This window comes from Cajanus cajan, chromosome 9 (assembly GCF_000230855.2).
Source record: "Cajanus cajan strain Asha chromosome 9, NIPB_CcT2T_4, whole genome shotgun sequence".
NCBI lineage: Eukaryota > Viridiplantae > Streptophyta > Magnoliopsida > Fabales > Fabaceae > Cajanus > Cajanus cajan.
Window position 1 is genome coordinate 20,711,185 of NC_138525.1, and position 21,018 is coordinate 20,732,202.

The 21,018-nt window shown below is 28.9% G+C and overlaps 1 protein-coding gene and 1 long non-coding RNA gene across 2 annotated transcripts; both read right to left on the minus strand.

Annotated features, from left to right (window-relative positions):
- Nucleotides 1-1,263: 1,263 nt before the first annotated feature.
- Nucleotides 1,264-2,957, minus strand: LOC109789777 (uncharacterized). The gene is made up of 4 exons (XM_020348814.3): nt 2,819-2,957; nt 2,347-2,475; nt 2,053-2,223; nt 1,264-1,598 (listed from the first exon to the last, which is right to left on the minus strand). Exons 1-4 carry the CDS (start codon nt 2,894-2,896, stop codon nt 1,500-1,502), a joined length of 477 nt encoding a protein of 158 aa, XP_020204403.2. The 5' UTR covers nt 2,897-2,957; the 3' UTR covers nt 1,264-1,499.
- A 12,121-nt stretch (nt 2,958-15,078) lies between these two features.
- LOC145951889 (uncharacterized) lies at nt 15,079-16,421 on the minus strand. The gene is made up of 2 exons (XR_014429823.1): nt 16,113-16,421; nt 15,079-15,319 (listed from the first exon to the last, which is right to left on the minus strand). It is a non-coding gene; the product is annotated as an uncharacterized LOC145951889 (long non-coding RNA).
- Nucleotides 16,422-21,018: the final 4,597 nt, after the last annotated feature.

The window sequence follows — 21,018 nt, forward strand, 5'->3', positions numbered from 1 at the left end:
CCGATTTAGTCATCAGTTTCAATCATTTGTTGGTGTTATCTTAACGATTCTACCACCTGATGCACAAAACATTATTCATCAACAACAAGATGATCAGGAGCTACAACAAGAAGACTAATAGCAGCAAGACCACTAACATCCGACTATTCTGATTATTATATTGTAAAGGGAAATATTATATGAGTTAATCACCTATAAACTGTCAGTGTAAAGTTTTTTTACACTGACAACCAATTATATCTTTTAATTGTGTCATGTTACTGTTAAAAATAAATGTGTTTATAATAAATGGTTGGACTTTAGTGTATAGGTGACTAACTAATAATATATTACTTACGTTTAATATTTCTTATGAATTGTTGGATCTATGTTTTAAATGAATGTTTGTACTTCATAAACATGGTTTGATGATTAATTAGACACCAATGGATCTTTTAAAAAAAATTATTGTTATTATTATTAATTTGTGTAGTCTTATATATTATTTTTTAAATTATGAATGTTTGGATTTGAAAAATATTATATTACCAACAAATAATCTGTCAAGAATATAAAACTAATTTTCATGGATTACTGATGGAATTGACAAATATTTCTGTGAGAAATTGGTTCTTCCTTTACCAACGCAAATTCCGTCAATAATATCAAAAGAAAGTGTTAAAGCAATACGTAGTCTAATATCCTTAGTTACTTTCCCCACTTCGGTTTATATGATTTGAATAGCTGAGTAATGTTGAAATAATTCAATCTTAATTAGGAGTTATTTCTAATCTATAAAAATTATTTTAAATATTCCTAATGATTTTAAGTTTTGCTCTGCGATACGAAGAGATGATCTGATATTTTTAAATTTGATTTTTATTTGTGTTAAAATAATATTCGATTAGTAGAAGTCACATTTTATAAGTACAAATTAGTTTTTGATTGTTGACTTAGAACATTGTATAAATCATTTCTATGAAGAAAAAAAATTACATATATGTATTAAGAAGGCATATATGTTCTCAAATGAGTAAAACTTCAATTAATACCTTATATTATATCAGTTAGTTATTTTAGTTTTTACATTGTTGATATTTAACTATAGTTCCCGAGATTTTACAAAACTTCTTTCACGTTAATTGTGTTTCAGTAATGTTAAGGAGTAACATGAACTGCGCTTTCTAAAATGAAGCACCAAAGTGAATTTTTAATAAAATCAACTTTAGTGAGGGTTTCTTCAATCCGAAATTACAGCACCTCTTTCTCACACATACTCAAAAGGGAAGAAAAACAAAATAATATTGCGGTGTATATGATAATCTCCGAGGATTGGTCACCATTGCCATAAGATATATACCACACACATCTAATCACTAGATTGGGCTAAGAAGGAAAACAGTCCAACCCATTTGAAGGATGAAACAATAAAATTAACTGGAAGGGAAATCCACCCAAAAATAAAATAATGAAAAGAAAACTTGTTCTTATTAGAACACGTTTATTGTTGGATACTTGGATCAATGTTGCTTTGTAACTTCGCTCCAATTTTGTATAGCCTGAGACACTACTTCCTCAACTAATCGTGCATTCACAAGATGGGTACCTTGATTGTTCTCCTGGGAAAACAACAAATAATTCATTGGGTCAGTGCCTCCACTCAAATTAAGGTCATACGTTTATGATAATATATATTTTTTTCATTTTCCACAAATACCATTTTCCATAACTAATTTAATTTGAATACCATCAAACACTAAATGTTTGACACGATATATCTAAACAGAAATTTGAATCTTGGCATGAGAACTGTAGCTCCTTCAACTAGAACCAAATTCCGTTGATAAGGGTAATAATACTCATGATATATAGAGTTACATGCATTTTATTTTCCGTTTCAAATGCATGTGTTTAATCTATAAACATAATTTACAGTGTTTTAAAACTGACGATTAATGACTTATCTGTGTTATTGAAATGTGATTTCAGTTGATAAATCAGTATTTTAAAACTCAAAGCGTTATGTATTTGTGTGGATGTTGAAGTGAGTGTTTCACATCATTAGTTACTTACTTTGATTCCAAATGCTTCTAAACAGAAGGTGTCCACACAAGAAGCCCTAGCCTGGAGAACCTCTAGACCAAGCCTTTCAAAGGCTTCCAATATGAACGCCAACAACCCCTGGCAACTCCTTTGACTCAGCACCTTTATCATAAACCCCTCCTCTTGCTGTTCCACTTTAAGCTGCAAAAACATTAGCAAATAGCAAGCATAAAGTAATTACACAAAATATATACATGGAAAGGGGTATATACATAAGACAAAAGATTCCTTTCAAAATATATCGAGTTCTTAATTGTATCATACCATAGGCATTGGACCATAGTCAATGACATTTTGGGCTGCAGCAACTGCTAATTGGTTCAGTTCTTGCAACTTTTGCTTTAGACCACGTATATACTCCGATGCATCCAGTATCACAGAGGTTCTACGACGCTGCATAAACAAAACAAGCAAAATTCCATTATATCTCAACATGAACTTTAGTCAATTCTTGAATTTATTTGGAGAAGAAAAAAAGCATAAGCACAAGAGGCAAAATATCTGAATTTATCTCATGTTTAATCCACGAGAATGAAACTCAGTATCAGGACGTTTACAACAATTTATGAACACTGTTCAACCAACTGAATTGTGAACTTGTCTTTGTCCCATGTATTGATATCAACTTTAATGGTTGTATTCAAATATGAATATACACAGAGAAGCTTGGAGTAAAACGGATGGAGTAGATGAGATAATTAAATGGAGAAAAGAATATATGTTTGAGAATGATCACCGCATGGGAGTTTGTGATTGAACGAAGCTGTTGTATGCTCCTACACAGTGATGTTCTCTTGTGAACCCTGGAAACCATTATCTCTCTCTCTCTCTTACTCACTCTCTCTCTCTCTCTCCCACACACTATGAAGAGAGAACTATATATATATAAAGAAATCCAAACAGAAGAGGATGGTTAGTGAAAAGGACGAGAATACAAAGAATCTTGTTGGTCACATGTGAAACAGATATGGAGTTACCGTAGGTAGGAATTGTTTTAACCTTTAACTTCTCGGGACAACCTTGTTTTTTTCCTCCTGATAAATTGTCACCCGAGCCATCTTTGTTCTGTCAGCGAATTAAAGCCTACTTTGATATGCAGTATGTAGGAAAATTCCTTAGGCTGCTCCAGACATTTATAAATCAATAGAGTGTTACGAGATATATAACATCTTATTACTTGTGACTAAGGGCATAATCTTATACCAATGCTTGTGGGAATATTGTGTCATAAGGATAGAAAAATCAGTGGCTCATGTCATATGTATGTAAGACTGTACAAGTTGCATTAAATATGATTATGTTTGTACAAATGTGGCTGTTAATTAAGATGTTGGTGTAATTTTGGAGTAATTCCTAAAAAATTAAAAATCAATATCATTATAATAACAAGTGGTCCTGCCTCGTAGGAGACCACCTAGACACTAATGGCAGATAATGAGACCCCATATGAAATTCAAGTTGTTACACACCCATTATTAAGATCAACTCCATCTTGTGAGCCTGATCAATAAAATATGGATAACCAATTAGCCAACCCCTGGTATTCAATCTCTCCCTAATACTCACATGCATCTTTTATATATATGTTGATTTGAACCCCGAAATCATGATTGAACAATCTTGGTCTGGTTCAAATTAATTTCACTAGTTGAGTCTTAATTTTTTTTTTCTTCTCATTTATAGGTTCTCACTAGGGATGGCAAAACGGGTCAGTCCAGCCCGTTTTGGCCCGGCCTGCCATTAGCCCGTCAAAAAGGGGCCGGCCCGACCCGGCCCGTCAATGTAAAACGGGCTGGGGATGCTGGCCCGTCCTGTCTAAGAACAGGCTGCGGGCCAGCCCACATAAAAAAAAAATGAAAAAAAATATATTTTATATTTAAATAAAAAAATTGCTACAAATAAATAAATATAACCATATGAAATTAAAAATGCATACATATTGTACATAATATATGTTCAACAAAAGTAAATTACAAACTTAGAACAAAATTAAATAGAAATTAGTTCACTTACACCAAAATCAAAACCAAATTAGAAACTTACAAATTGCTTATAAACTAAATTTTTTGGTAGTTCACAAAACAAGTTCACATACAATTAATTAACTTTGAATTTTTATTTTAAAAATATTATAAGCTCTCTTGGAAGAAGTTGTCTCTACTTTTTTTCTTGATCATCTTCATCCTCATCTTCTACATCAAAATAAAATAAACATAAAAATAATTAAATAAAAAAAATATGCGGGCCGGCGGGTTATGGCAGGCCGGCCCGCTATTTGGCCTGGCGGGTTGGCGGGTTTGTCGGGACGGGCTTGGCAGGTTGGCGGGTTGAAATGATGGGTCCTGCCCGCCAATTTTTAACGGGCCCACAGGCCACGACCCACTTTATCATCCTAATTCTCACAATCCTTATTTATCTAATTAACTAGTGTCATTAAATGAACTAGTAGAATCAACTTAAGAAAAGTTTAAGTAGTATATATAAAATCTTAAATTCTAACCTTACCGTACACACTAAAAGAAAAAAAATTGCTGTCCTGACAAATTGAATGTGATTCATGTTGTTGAATCGTAATATTTATGGGATTAAAAATGTGCAAGTGCACAGATATATTTAAAAAAATAGAAATATTTATAAAAAAAAAATAGTACAATATATAGAAGACATTATTTTATTGATAAACATATTTTATAAATAGATCAAAATATGTTATATTATATATTTTTATAGAATATATTAATACTAATATTAAGCAATTATAATCCTTATATTCCGATTGGTGGATTCAATTAATGAAATTTACTTTTAGTAAAAAGTTGTTGCAAATGTCATTTTACAAAATATAGTGAATGATGTCAATTCATCATATTTGTCTCTCTCTTTGAACAAATTTTATAATATGAAACCATTTTTTTTATTTGAATTCCAGAAATTATATCTTTAAATAAAAAAAAATATTGCATTAATCTTGGAAAACCTTATTGAGCATTAATCTAATATTGATGATAACGTTGATTAACAGTACAAAGTTATTTCAACTAAATTAGTGATTTCAAATTCAAGTTTTGAATAATTATATTAAATATATATTTAGAGGAATTTTTTTTTTATTTACAGTAATTTTATTCAACTCAAACATAAATGTCTATATAGTAGAAGATATTTGGATGTGATTTTGCACATTTCATATGTGGTTTTGAAAAGCTAATACTTATAACTCCTACGTTCTCTTCTGCACAAGATTCTTTTATCCTGAACGAGTGTGGAAACACAATCAATATCCTTGTTTGAATGTAATTTTCAGTGATGACTGATGAAGATGGAGAACAAGGAAATGGACAAGCCCTGCAAGCTGGTATAGGTGTGTTGTGTCCCGTGTGAAATAAGCGCGGTCTGCATCATACGAAAGAGGAAGCGTGTGGGGTCAGTAATAAGGAAACAGTTTATACGTTTGTGAAAACAAACGTTCTTCTGCATGGGAACGTGATGATGAACGAGATGGTGATGCATTGGCGTCAGTGTTGTTTAAGTTACATGCTGGAAAGGAATCTCAATCGCTGATTGAGACACAAATCCATAGTAGCAATTAAGTGTCAAAAACATATATTTTGGATGCCTCCAAGCTTTTCTCACGGGGAACGCTTTCTCTTTCTCTCTCTCTTCTTCATTCAGCAAAAGGTTAAATATATTTTGTTTTTTTATTATGGGGTGCTGAGAAGGAAAAATCGATGCAATTTCTCAATTCTTTTTGCGGTTTCTCTCCAAACCTAGAGTTAAAAACTTTCAAGATCTGTCGTGTTCATTCTGTCCTTATTATCTGATATTAATATGTTGGGGAACGATCAAAGTAAAATGAAATAAATAAAAAAAAAGTAACATTTTAAATTTTCTGCTGGCTTTTTCTCATTACAGTTATTTTAAAATTTTAAACAGGTAAATGGAAAAAAAATAAATTTACCCTATTTTTGTCTTCAATAAAACTTTAACTTAGGATTCCTATCAAAATCCTCAGCTCGATCCCTTCACTATTTAGTTAACAATAAATTAATCTCAATACTGCAACGCTATACTGTTACGTACTATTATGTATCTTTAGGATACTTTTTATTTAGTTTTCTTTTTAATTCAAACCTCTTATTTAGTTTAGATGAATATGAAGGAGATGCAAAGGAATAAATTACGATAGAACAATAAAAATAGAGAATAGAATAAGATTATCTCGTGTTATTATATATATAGATATTTTATAATATATAGAATAGAGAAGAAAAAAATTTACTATTAACAAAATGTGTGAGGAAATTAATAAGTATAAATTATTTTCATCCCAAAACCTCAAATTAAAGGTGGATGTGACACGTGAGAGAAAAAAATAGTGGTGTTAGATTAATGAGTCCAATGATATAAAAGAGTTTTCTCATTCAGTGTTACTACTCGATTCTAACATGTCAGTTTATAAAGATACTTGTGATTTATATAAAATAATAATAATAATACAGAATATGTTCAGCATAGATTTATTTTATTCTTAACATCTTTTAGACAATTTAATTCGATCGTGATGACTATTTGTTTTATTTCACCTTCATTAATTCATCTATATATAATTTGTTCATCATCAAGCATGTTAAAGATTAATTTTTTTATCTGTTAAAATTACAACAACGGTAACATAGTTTAAATATAAGATTATGTGTATATTATCACAACTTTTTTTTATCATTAAGTCAACTCTAGTGATTTTAAAGATTAAGTTTTTTTTAAGTTATATAAATTGTTAAAATAAATTTTCTTTCCTTTAATAAAGTATTTAAATTAAGAATTAAATCTTAGTTCATATTAGTTTTTAAATAAAGCCTAACCAGTAGTAAGTACTATTAGTTTTTAACAATACAAATTAATTATTGCTAAAAAAACAATACAGATTTTTTTTTTTACTGAAATACAGATTAATTTATGAGAAATGTTACTTAGATGAAAATTCTTATACCAACTAATATTATGATTAAAATGGAATTATAAGGATCGGTCTAAAGGTATAGATTTCGAGTAGTATGGGCAGAGTTTTATATTTAAATTGTGTTACCATTATTATGATTTCTATGTATAAAAAATATATTAGATTCAAAATCATGTTAAAATTAATAGTTAGAAAATAAAGAATAGTGACTAGGTGTCAGAAGATGCAGTAAAAATTAAAAAGGTGTTAGAAGATGAAAAATTTATTAGTTAACATTCATTAAATGGCTAAATATTTCAAGTTTATTAATATTGCCCAATTAATGGTTATTAAAATTAAGTCCAGTTAATGTGTTAATTAAATGATCATATAATGGTTAAGTATAGTCAAGAATTACTCTACTATATACTATAAATAGAGTATCAATTCATGTAATATGTGTGACAAAAAAAATACACTCCCAATTGTTTTTATAGTCTACTATATTTTTCTAACATATAGTGATATCAAAGTTTATAATCTTTGCATGAAGGCCTTGTTAGATTCCAAAGACGTTTGGGAGATTATAGAAAAAGGTTATATCCAACTAAAAAATAATGTTACATACATTGTTACAAAATGAGAAGTAAATTTTATTGAAGATGAAGAAAAAGAATTAAAAAAAAAAAACATGTTAATTTATCAAGATTTAGATGAAGTCATGTTTAAGATGATGTCTAATGTATTATAAACTCTATGTAAAGAGTTTGAATCTTTAAGTGCGAAGGATATTGAGTCAAATTTGAATTTTTCCAATAAGGTAGTAATTAATGTGAATCAAATTATGGAGAAAAGATGGAAAATGTTAATGATGTGAAAAAGATTTTTGGTTCTTTAATTAACCACAAAATTTCTTCTTCTTTTTTTTTTTTTTTTGTTTGTGCACAATTGAAGAGTCAAAGAATTTTTTTTTCTTTAGCATATACTTTTTAAAATGTACTCTTTATTTATTTATTTTATGTAATTACATACTCTTTATTTAAATATATTTATTAGATAAAATTTATTGGAAATTATAAATTTATGTGGGTTTTACTCTGTATTTAATGATGATCATTTTCATTCATAATTTTATAATTTCAAATAAGTTGTAATCAATAAAAGTGTTAAAGAACGAAGAGTGTATTACTGAGTATATTCTTAATCCTTCTTTTTAAATAATTTCACATTGTTAATTGAATTGTCAAAATGACCAAAAACATATCATGAAAATTAAAGAGTTGGTTCAAAAGCTAAAGGTGACAACAAATTGAATAAATAAGGTTGGATTGGACTTTTAAACTCTAGACATGAAAAATAAGATCAATTTAGATTGACTCAATGCGTTTAGACTGTATTCATAAGATATTAATATCGAATAATGGAAACAATTTAAGATAGTATATATTAATTTTATTTTATATTTTCATAAATTTAAATATATATTTCATAAGATTTTATATATCAAATATATATGTTGAATTTTTTGTTTATTTTTAATTAAGATTAATTTAATCTAACATAGGATTACAACCATAAAATTTCAGCTTGAGCAGACTCAACCCACTTTCGACAGTTTTATTATAAGCCCTCTGGGATGTGACAGAATTCTAGTTGATGCATGATGCAATGGAATATAGTCTCAGGAAAGTGAAATTGAACTTAATTTAACCTTGTTCTTACCAAACTGACTTATAAATGAATATTATTTTACATTTATACATATTATAGTCATATTACTGGTCCATAGAGAATCTTCGTAATTTCTTGTATATATAAAGAAGATTGTGGTTTTCCTTCTGCGACACAAATGATTGCATCTCCATCCCTAGCCTATTCAAGATTTCTCACGACAAAGTTTTCTCTTAAAATGTCTCTGAATATTTAATGTAGTTATATATCTAATATTTGAATGCATGCAAGGTATGGTGAGTTAAATTGGAACAACTTTGTACTAATTATTCCACGCACTTAATGGTGTTTGTCATTATGTTGTCATCGTCATTATTATTGATTACGTACGGTTGCAGATAAATGTTACTGATACAACCGCCACACTTGCAATGATAATACGAATGTAGAGATAAGAAACAATGTTGTGGAGGACAATTTAAAACAATGCTCAACAGACAAACATATCCTATAGTTTTCAACAATCATATATAAACTAACTCACATAAAGAAGTAAAAGAGGCTAATAATTGCACAGACATGTATACGGTTTTGAGTATATATGAACAAAAAAGAACATGATATGCAACAAGAAGCAAAGAAAAGAAAAAGATGTGAGACAGAACATGTAATGCACATGCATGTACACCAGACACGGATGTGACAACATGTTACAACGAGTGGGGCTAAAACAGCGACAAATCCGAAGTGGACCAGTGCATGCAGTACGCAATAAGAATCTATCTATGGTTCCATGGTATGCATCTGTTGCAAGCTAAAGCATTTGACCCATCCAATCAGATATATATGATCATATGCGACCAAGCGAACAACAGTTCTGCATTGTTAGGATGAAATATGCTCCATAGAATGGGAATGAGTACTGCTATATAATATGAACTAGCATGAATGTGGCTGAATATGTAGAACAAAAGGAAGATCTTGCATTATTAGTAAGTGATTACTCACTACACATTTGGCTTGTAGCATGAAGACCATCGACCTGTGTTAGGGATTGGATGAGCCTCAGCCTGTTCTTTTTTTTTTTCTTTTTTTTTTTAACATTATTTAGTAGAGGAAATTAAAATGATTAAGAACATGATGAGAAAAAATAATAAAATTTGATCTAACAACCATACGTGCAATTAATTAATTTAAGATTAAAAATTGATTAATGATTATATCAAATGACTATTATTTTTAGGGGTCACCATGTTATTCTACAAATTTTAATGACTATTTTTCATTAGAAATTTAACTGATCAATTTCAATGAGAAATTTCTTTTGATCATAATTTTTTTCACCCACAAGGTTCAAACATGCTATCTTATCTTAGAGATATGAGTCTAGTTCAACTTAAACTAACCGATGAAGCAGCTGCTTGATTGCCCACGATTTTATTACATAATGAAAGAATGTAGCAATCATATTATTATCTTCTCAAGTAGAATTATTTCTTAGGAAGGAATGGATTGATGGTTCATGTGTCGGTTAATTTGGCATTTCTTTACGATATATGTTACCAATCAGCTCGGGCAAATCGTGAGTCAGCTATCATAAAGGAAAGACAAAAAAGGTCATAAGACAAGGGGGCAAAAGAAAAGAAAATTCCAGTAATAACCATTCATTCACAGGAGTCGCTCGTTCGTGATCACGACCAAACAGTGCTCATAGATGGCCCTACTTTCCTTCTCAATCCCTAGTATTTTTCCTAATGTCTTTATCAGGTTCTACATATAGAAAATCCTTGTTCAATTTTAGGTATGCATACTGCAGATTAATTTTGAAAATTATTTTTCCTTATTGTGCCGTTATTTTCTGGAATAGTAATAATTAAATATATGCTAAAAAGGTATGACTAATTATGAGGGGCAAGATCAGAAATATGCTTTAATTTATATCGTACTACGAATTTTTTTTTTTTTTTTTAATTTCTTCTCATTGTAGCATAACACATTTAATCGTGTTATGTCCATGAATATGATCATTCATGAAATTGGTTATATATAGAAATTTTTTTAACTATATATATAGAGTTTTGAATTGTATTAGATTATAAATTTTAATATTTTTCTGCAATTTGATTCTAAATGATGGCATTGGAGGCTTGAAATTAAAATCTAGTATTGGGTTCTTAATTAATATGCCAAAAGTTATTAACTTTATGTTAAATGACATGCATATAAATCTAAAATCTTCAATTAAGAATTTGATTTACAAACAAATAATTAGATTTAATTTGGTTACGAATTAATGGGATATTGAATAAAAAGTGTCTGAATAATCTAAACTTTAATGAGATATTGAATAAAAAGTGTTAGAATTATCTAAACTTTTTAATATCAAGTTGGATTCCCATTTGATTATAGACTAAAAAAATTGTGGTATAATGACATAATACTTATCACTACAAAATTATTTTTACATATATTATAAATATAATATATGTTGATATATTGTTAAAAATGTATGTATTAATTACAATGATATAGATCTTATATAAAATTAACATTAAATTTATATGTAATTATATATTAAATAGATTTATATATATATATATTTCTTATAGTATGTATAATTAAATTTTATTGTAAATGGATTGAATGAGAATTACTTGATCATATTGACTAAGTTTTTTTAAGTAATGATTGCAAAATTTAAAAGAACTTACAAAGGATACCACCACAACTATATATAGCTTCACTCTAAGGTAGCTATAGTTTTTCGCTTTACCAATAATATAATGAAATATGAGATTAATTAACGCCATGTGGCTGCCATATCTTTTTCTACCATTGGAATGTGATTTGCAAATTGCATGGGTTAACGGTCAGTTTACTTTTGTCATTCCCTGAGTTAGGGAAAACCGTGTGCTAACCACTTTGATAAACGTGGTGCAGACAGCAGCATTAAGAACGTAGTTTCTGATATTTCACCAATTTGAATTAATAAATTGCTTTTAAATATACTAAACAAAGTTTAAGTAGCTAAAGTTCTATGAGGACTCCCATTGAACATATTTTATACAAACAGCAATTTTATTGTGTATGACGAAGTCTAAATTGTAGTATATAACCATTTGTTTGGCAAAAGAAGGTTCTTTCATACTAAATGGGGAAAATATTCTAGTTGATAAAATTAATTTTTATTGAATACAGTTTTATGAATATGGGTATGGGCCTAATTATTAAACAGAAACAAGGCTAACAAGATGATGGCCCAAAACAGATTAGCCCTAATAACTACACAGTCAATCAGCCAAAGACCATCCAACTTGGAAAGAGAATCATGAACGCCGCCATTTGACACTAACACACCTAGTTCAATCTTCACACCGCTTATTCGTTTTTAACAAAAAGTTAATTTATAATTTTCATCCTCATTAAGGTATAAATAAATTACATTGACACCTCCACACATTTATCTATATATATATATATATATATATATATATATATATATATATTGTGTGTGTACGCATTTGAGTTTATGTTTTCACTACACTAAAATTAAGTTTTTGTGACAATTAATTTATTTTTTAGCGGCCATATAAATGGTTATTATTTTTTTTTACTAGCATTTAAATAATAGCTGGTGTATCCAGTATCGCTAATACTATTATCGACATTTATATAAAATGCTGGTAAAGACCTATTAAATTATCGAAAAAACTTATTTTTTTTAGTGGCAATTCTAGTAGCCATTTTAAAGGCTATTAAAAGTTATTTTTTTAATTATTTCCTTTCCATCCATTTAGTGACTTTTATATTTTGCTAGTAAAACTTTTTCTAAATTCATAATTTATATACTTTTTTGTTATCTCTAGTCGATGTGGGATTTGTAAGATGAGGATTGTCTTCTATTTATATATATTTTTTAATTTATTTTTTTAATTGTCTTATCTCTTAAGAGATGTGAGATTTATAAGGTGAAAGTTGCTCTCTAATTATTTTATAGAGCTATTGAATTTGGTAATGATGAGTGATTTGATACTAATTTATTATAGTGAATTAAGAGTTTAACTCAACCCTATAAAATCAATTTATAAAGTGATAGTTATTACTCACTTATATACTATTTAATTATCTTATCTCTAATCAATGTGGGACTATTTTTTTCAATAAATAATTATCGCTAATAGTAAACTTTAGTGTAATATAAATACATTTTTAGTGACTATTATATATTAGTCATTAATATTTTTATTATATAATTAAATAGCGGTAATTAAATTATTGTCATTAAATACTTGTCGTTAATAACAAATTTTGTTGTAGTGTTTCTTTTTTTAAAATATTTTTTTTCTGTTCCATTTTATGTGTGTTTAAATAATATATAAATAAATAACTCATTAAGTGTCAAATAATATATATGATGCCTAAAGTTCAAAAAAATTCTTCGAACTTCTATCTAGTTCTAAAAATACGAGTTAATTTGTATAATTTTATAAAGGATTATTTAAAATATAGTACATTGTCACTTCTTGTATAATATAGTGTGCTTTCAAATTTATTTTAAGATAAATGTTTCTATAATTATTTTTTTTTTGTTAGAATGGTTAATTTAAGCTAGATATCTTATTAATCATATAATTTGGTTTGAAACGCTTGAATTAGTTTGTTAATTATTTTCAAATAAATGCTTTTACAATTAATTAATTATACGTAAAAAAGATGTGCCTTTGTTTCAAAGGTGCATGGGTTTGATATACTTGGAAGGCACGTTATGCTGAAAACAAAGAATTTTGGTGTTCTATATATACTCCATAGTGATGCTTTTGCTGCTGATATTCCATAGTGATGCTGACACATTAAGGTTATGCAAATGTTTTTCTAACCATAAAACACAGCAAACAATTTTTGAGTACATGCATGTACACACTATGACGTTATGACCAAGCTTGATTAGGGCTCCATTCCACAAGTTCTCAATGTTATTAATTAGCAACAATTGATCACTCATATGGATTTGAGTTGTAATTCTAACTAAACATTAAAAAAAATATAATATATGATAAATAAATAAATTACATTTAAGATTATATTTTCAAAAAAAAAATCATATTCAAACCTACTAAAATCTAATCTAAACTAATTCTAGTTATAATCGTAAATATAAAAATTTGTAAAAAAATAATTATAATATATTTATATTTTTAAAAGTGATATATAAAATTTTTAATATTACAAATATATAAATTAAATATTATTTTTATTATTTAAATTTTTTAAATTCGTGGAGCCTTTAATTATGTTTGATTTTAATGACTTACTGTGTGTTTGGTTCCGCGTCAACAGCATCTGAATCGCGTAAAAAACGTGAAAATCAGAAGCAAATATTACTTGTTTCTCATCAAATTGACGTGATTCTGTTCAAAAACATAACTCAATACGTGAATTCAAACACACGCTTAATGGCGTAGTGCCGTAGTTCAGTTCTTCGAGGCTCATAAAATGTTTGTTATTGACTCATTAATTGATTGGTATCCGAATTATGCTTTCATCACTGTGTTTGCATAAGTAGGTCAACTTTGGTGTTCCATCTAAAGTTACTCTTTCAGTTTTCTATTATAAAAAATAATAAAAAAATACACATTTTTTATTCTTAAATATAAATAAATTTAATTATTTTTATCTCATTTAATGATATTTTCTAGAATATTTTTCTTTAATACATGACCTTTTAATAATTATATAACTTCTTTTGATATTTAGAATAAGAAAAATTTAGAAAAAAATAATATAAATAATTAACTTTTTTAATATACGTTAAGTTAATTTTTTTTTGTCTTATAATAAAGAACAGATGAAGTATGTAGGATGATGGAAGGAGTCTTTAGTAAAAGCCACAAGTCCTTGGGGTGATTGGAGGCTGCATGTTTTTACCAGCACAACTTCACCCTCTTATTCTACTTGTTCGTTTTCTATATTATCTAATATTTTGTGGTGCTTAAGAATAGCCGTTTTTATCAATAATAAAATGTTTAGTTTACCAAATAAAATATTAATTCACATTAAGGAAACATGAAAGAATTTCTACGAAATTTTATTTAAATGTGACTTTTAACCTTTTCATGAGTTATTTTTTACTTATTTTAATAATTAAGTTTCGCATAAAGAAATAGAGCAATTTGACTATAGTTTTGAACAGCATGCATATCCCTATAGCCACTGAGATTGTGAATGACGATTTGCTGGAAGTAGAATGCTGCAATATATATAAACATATATAGGGGATTTAAAATGAAAAGTTATGTTAAACAGGACCTTTGTATTCTACAAAGTTTTTATATGCAGGTTGGGAAAGGTTGTCTGTGACACCCTCTACCCCGCATATCCTACTTCAATAAATTTAAATAATATAACTTTAATAATCAAACATGATTACAGAGTATCACATTTTTAACAAACATAATCAGCGGAAATTACAAAGAAATAAATCTCAAAGTTTTCAAAGTAATTTAAAATAACCTTAACAACCTAATTTAATCTTATCTATACTCCGATGTCACATGTCCTATCAGAGCATAGCCCATAAAGAAGCCTAAGCTTCACCACCAACATCCTCAGCCTCATGCTGATAATCACCTGTATAACGGTTAAAGGAAAAAAAACAACACAAAGAAAAAGGGAGTGAGAAAACATCTCACTCGGCTCACAGTGTAGGAATATATACTAGATAGCCAAACACAAACAATACATACGTAAAATAACAATATCTCATATTTGCACATATATCATGCATTGGTTTTCTTGACTAGACTCACAAATGCATGCATGTGGCGCCATACGGAAGATTCTCATATCATCGTGGGTGACCCTAAGGTACACCTGGTTATCATATCGTGGGTGACCCAAAGGTACACCTAGTTATCATATCGTGGGTGACCCAAAGGTACACCTAGTTATCATATCGTGAGTGACCCAAAGGTACACCTTGTTAGTCGTGGGTATGCGGCCTCAGCGGCACACCTGGAGTATTGTATGCATATGATGCATGTCAAACAAGACTCTATGCATTCTCATATTACTTTATCACTTTCCATGGTCATTTCATATCTCATTAACATATTATCACATTTCATATCTCATGTCTCAATCATATTTCATATTATCTCATGGTCATTTCACATCATCATATTTCATCATCACATCATATCACATTATCATCATATCATATCATCACATTCACATTATCACATCATATTCACAACTTTCACAATCATAGTCTCAACATAGTTTCTATTCATACACGTATATTAACCAAACAATTAGAACATACAAACAATATGACATATAACAAACACAGGATTGGGAGCCAATCCCACTACCCAGCATACAATCCCACACCCAGAGCGAGGTTTCTCACTCCCCCCCTTACCTGGATGACAAGCGCTGAAACTAAAGAAGAGCTTCCTCCTCTAGGCTCCTTCTACTAGGATAGAACCACCTCCTATGGATTCCTCTAGGTCTTCAAAGAGAAGAAGAGGAGAAGAAGAGAGTATAAGAGAAGAGAGAATGAGAATTGAGGGATGGTTTGCAATGGAGAAGTGAAGGGCTATTTATAGCCTTCAAGACACATTAAAAAAAATGGAAAATAATGAAAAAATCTTAGACAAAACTAAGTGGAATGAATTAGTGAGATGAATTATTAAAGTTGGTGGGATGAATTAATGGAGTTGGTGTCATGTTCTTTCCATAGCCACCAAGTTTGTATCATTTGAACAACCACCGACCAAGTTATACCCCACAAACCGAGGCTTGCCAATCAGTCCAGCGAGAAACAATTGTATCAATCAAATTCCAATTTTGACCTCCTAAACGACCGATTTTGCAAATGGCTATTTCTGTAAAAGTTGTGCGTTTTTCTCTTAGATTTCCATTGACACCAATTTTGTATCATTTGGACCATCACAGCCCAAGTTATGCCCTAAACACCGAGGTTTGCCAGTCAGCCCAGCGAAAACGATTTTATTGAAAAGAAAGTTTACAACTATCTAATTAAGCCCAACAATATACATATATTTCTAAAGCCTATAATTAAGCATAAATGGAGTATGAATTAGCTACATTTGGAATAAAAGATAACTACCAATTATCATAATAATAATAGTAACCATTTTGGAAAACTGGGGTGTTACATTGTCTACAAGAGAATATATTATATATAATTGATTAGTAGACCGAATCAAAGTATGTTTAAGAACCCGTTTAGAACATATATACATCTAAAGCACTAAACTAAGAAATAACTTCTTTTTTTTGTGTTGAACATATGATTTTGTTGATTTTTAACGGAAAACTAAATACAGTTAGTAGTCATATATAGGATAAATATTCCTTATATCCTTTATCATTTTTCTTGATGAAATTTCTTTCGCTGACCAGAAAAAGAAAATAAGTTTAGCGTAAAAGCTTACTAAAATAAGTTTATGTGTGAGTATTTTTTAAATATGTTATTTAAATGAATATGATTAGAAAAAAAATGATAAATTTTAATTAGAATTTAATTTTGTAGTCAAGTTTATTAATAAGTTTTCATATATAAAATAAAATTTTGGTTTAAGTATGTTTTTAATCCCTCAAATTTAAGGTAAATTTGTTTTTAGTTCTTCAAATTTAAAATTAATCCTTTTAGTCCCTATAATTTTTTTTAAAAAAAAAAAAACTTGTTTTAAATTTGAGAGATTAAAACAAGATTTTTGAAAATTACAAAAACTAAAAACAATCATTTTAAATTTGAGAGATTAAAAATAAATTTATTCTAAATTTGAGGAACTTAAAAATATATTTAAATTTAATTTTTTTATTAAATATAATTACTTTTAAAGTAATTATATTTATAAATAATTACAAAAACAACTACATTAAATAACTACTCGATCATAATTACTTCTTACTCATAATCACTTAATTAACTCACAAATAAGGGATGGGGTGTGCCCACACAAATATTGATAGAAACAATGCGTTAAATGAAATAATATGTGGCTGTACATGTAAAATGTGGTTTAATATCAACCATCATCTATGGTTGAAAAGATTGTGAGAGAAATGGCATCTATGTTACGTTAATATAAATTGAAGAGCATTTATTAAGTAGTTAAGATTCTACAGGAAGATCTTAACACAAGAGAGGTTATTATTATTATTATTATTCTAACACGCAAAGAAGATTAAGGATTTATTTGAATAAACAATTTATGATACAAATTTTAATAATAAACTTAATTGTAAAGTTAAATGATTAACTAAAAAAATCATTATATAGTTATATATTATTTTCTTAGTTTTTGTAAAACCCTAAACTCGTTATATATTTTGGAAAAAATATATATTTTTTTTCAAACTTTATAATCTAACGTTAAGCATGAAGATGGTACCAGATGTGAAATGAAAAATAGTTTTTAACACTTAAATGATAAGGTGACAAAGGATGCACATTGATCACTTCTCTCAAGTATACAACTTCTCATGATCATTATGTAATACAAGTTCATGGAAAAAATTATTGTATTGTGCACGATTATCGCCCTTTTTTTAATTTCAGTTAATTTTCATGTGATATATAATTGACATTTTCGATTAATAAGAAAGAATTATAATAGAATTTAATTATGAGTCAAGTGGAAATTGATTAATATCCTTAAAAATAATGCTACAATCATATAAAATGATGGAGAGATAAATATAAGAATAATGTTATATAAATTATTTTATAATTTTTATTATGCATAAAACGTTACTTTATTATAAACTCGTCATGATTTTAGAATAACTTCTCCAAACTCATGGGAGTGTCGTTTAAAATATTGTACGTTGCATCTAACTATCCCAATAATATGCCAGTTGAAATTTGATCAATACTAATTAATATATAAAATTTAGTATCTTTGTTTTTAGAGCTTGGTCAAATGACATCAAAATTTATTAATGTTAGCATGGTTGATCAATTACAAGTATTAATGTTACTTTTATTGAAGTATTAATGTTATTAAGATATTTTAATTCAGTTGATTAAATATTTATAAATTGTTATAAATATGTGGTATTACAAGATAAATTAACCAATAGTTATGACTTTTAGATGTGTGTAATGCGATTCTGTTTTTTTCTTCTTCTTTTTTTTTTCAGCTTTTGTATCCGATTTCACGTGATATTGTCTTTCAATAATTATCATATAGAGCAAGAATGTAAGAAATGCTGTGATTCCTTTGCAAAGAGAGTTGGAGAACAAAAAATCTTTTTTCAATACACTTAAAAGTTATTTTTTGCGGTCATTATTTTATTTTTTTAAAGAGTTATAAAAAATGTCTATTGTTTTTTTTTTATCAACTATTAAATAATAACGGCTGTATCTAAGTCATTAATATTATTACCAACATTTATATAGAATGTTGGTAAAGATTTACTATATTGCTTAAAACAATTTAATTAAATTTACTACGTATATAAAAGAATGACTAATAAATAATAAACTTAACAACTAATATTTATTAATCACAAAATTATATAATTTATAATTAATTTAGTAATAATTACAATCTTATTATTAAAAATTGTGTTTTAAAAGTTTTTCTAAGAGAGTTTATTTAGATGGTTGAACTTTAATTCCTAGGTTGTTATTCACAAATATTCTCATTACTAAAATTTACTTTTTTGTATTTCTTTTTACAAGAGTACTTCTGAAAAGCCAAATTACATTTTTTTATACTTTATTTTTAAAAGGTTTCTAAAGTTAGGAAAATAGGTTTAGGGTTTTGCTCTCTATGAACCAAGCAGTGAAAATTACAAAGGGTGAGGGTACTCAAGCATCTAAACCGTCAGACGATGGTGGCACGAGAAGCACATTTAAGGAGAAGGTTATGGATGGGCCATTGTTTCCCAAAATTGTGAGGAATATGGTGGAGGAAGGTGTGATGTTGTTAGAGTATGAAGGAGGAGATTGTCTACTCCCAAAGTTCAACATTACTCAACTCGTGTAAAAGCAACTCTGTCAACCATGGTTGCAATGTCTTGTTATCAAGTTGTTAAGGGAAAACATTTGGTTTTCTTACATTGAAAGAGTGACTTCATTGGTTGTGGAAGTTTTAAGGTAGTTTTGACTCATTGGATATCTCACATGGTTACTACATGGTCAAGTTTGACCTAGAAGAGAATAGAGAAAAAGGTGTTGCAAAGGGGTACTTGGATGTTGTTCGACCATTATCTTACTATACATCCTTGGTCCTCGGAGTTCGTGGCATCAAAGGTGGACAAGACAATGGTGTAGGTTTGGTTTCCTTGGTTAGGAATGGTTTTTTATGATGAAAATGACTTTCTCACATTAGCTTTGGCGCTCAAAAATCTTACTAAGATAGATAGAAATACTTTGAACATGACACAGGGTCATTTTGCCTGTGTTTTTGTAGAAATCAACCTAGAACTGCTTGTGGTGGGCAAGTTTACTTTGAATGGAGAATGATACAATATGGAGTATGAGGGACTTCATTTCCTTTGTACTTCATATGGTGGTTATGGCCATGTTGCATGGAACTACATGTGAACCCCAATGCAAAAGGATGATCTACGAGATGAGAATATGGAGTCAGGCATGGGTGGTGCCAAAAACACCATGGTGGAGCTATATCAACAAGTTGTGGCACAATTACAAAGTGCATCATTGAAGCTAGTTAGTTTTAGGATTGTACCGATCCTGATCCTCATGGAGATTAGCTGATCGTGAAGTACAAATTAAGGAAACAAATTTAACAATGATTCTCGATCAAAGAACGTGATTCCCTAAATGGGATTTTGGTTAATCACGTGGAACCTGCACATGTGGATATTGCATTCGAGGCAAAAGCGTTTACTCTTGTCTCTAATGGAGGTGTGACCCAAGCCATTTTATGTGATCCTATTTAATCAAATAAACTACACGTGGCAGACCTTACTACACATGCTTAGATTAATAAGAAAGAAAAGAAATGAGTACGTACGGAGGAGACATCTTCAAAGAAAGTCAACTCAGGGCCAATAATGGACAAGGATGGTGGCATGAACAAAGCCCTGATTTCGTTTAAGTCCACATTCCTAACCACTCATGTTGCAGGTGTGAAGTTCTCCTACGATCAAAGCATGAAGGAGGGAATTCTCATCATTTTTGGTAATCAGGGTATTCATGAGTTTGATGATGAAGTTAGGCAAGAGGATTTTGATCATGGAGATGACCCTATGCTTTCTTGATTTATGAGTTTTAAGATTTTTCGATGAGTGACACTTCAATATCATAAGTTGGAATATTAAAG

What these genes read in the sequence shown, in the direction of transcription:
- LOC109789777 (XM_020348814.3), bottom strand. Translation starts at nt 2,896, where the DNA reads ATGGTTTCCAGGGTTCACAAGAGAACATCACTGTGTAGGAGCATACAA. An exon ending in CAATCACAAACTCCCATGCG is followed by an intron (nt 2,476 to 2,818) that starts GTGATCATTCTC and finishes TTGTTTATGCAG; the next exon opens with CGTCGTAGAACCTCTGTGAT. An exon ending in ACTATGGTCCAATGCCTATG is followed by an intron (nt 2,224 to 2,346) that starts GTATGATACAAT and finishes ATGTTTTTGCAG; the next exon opens with CTTAAAGTGGAACAGCAAGA.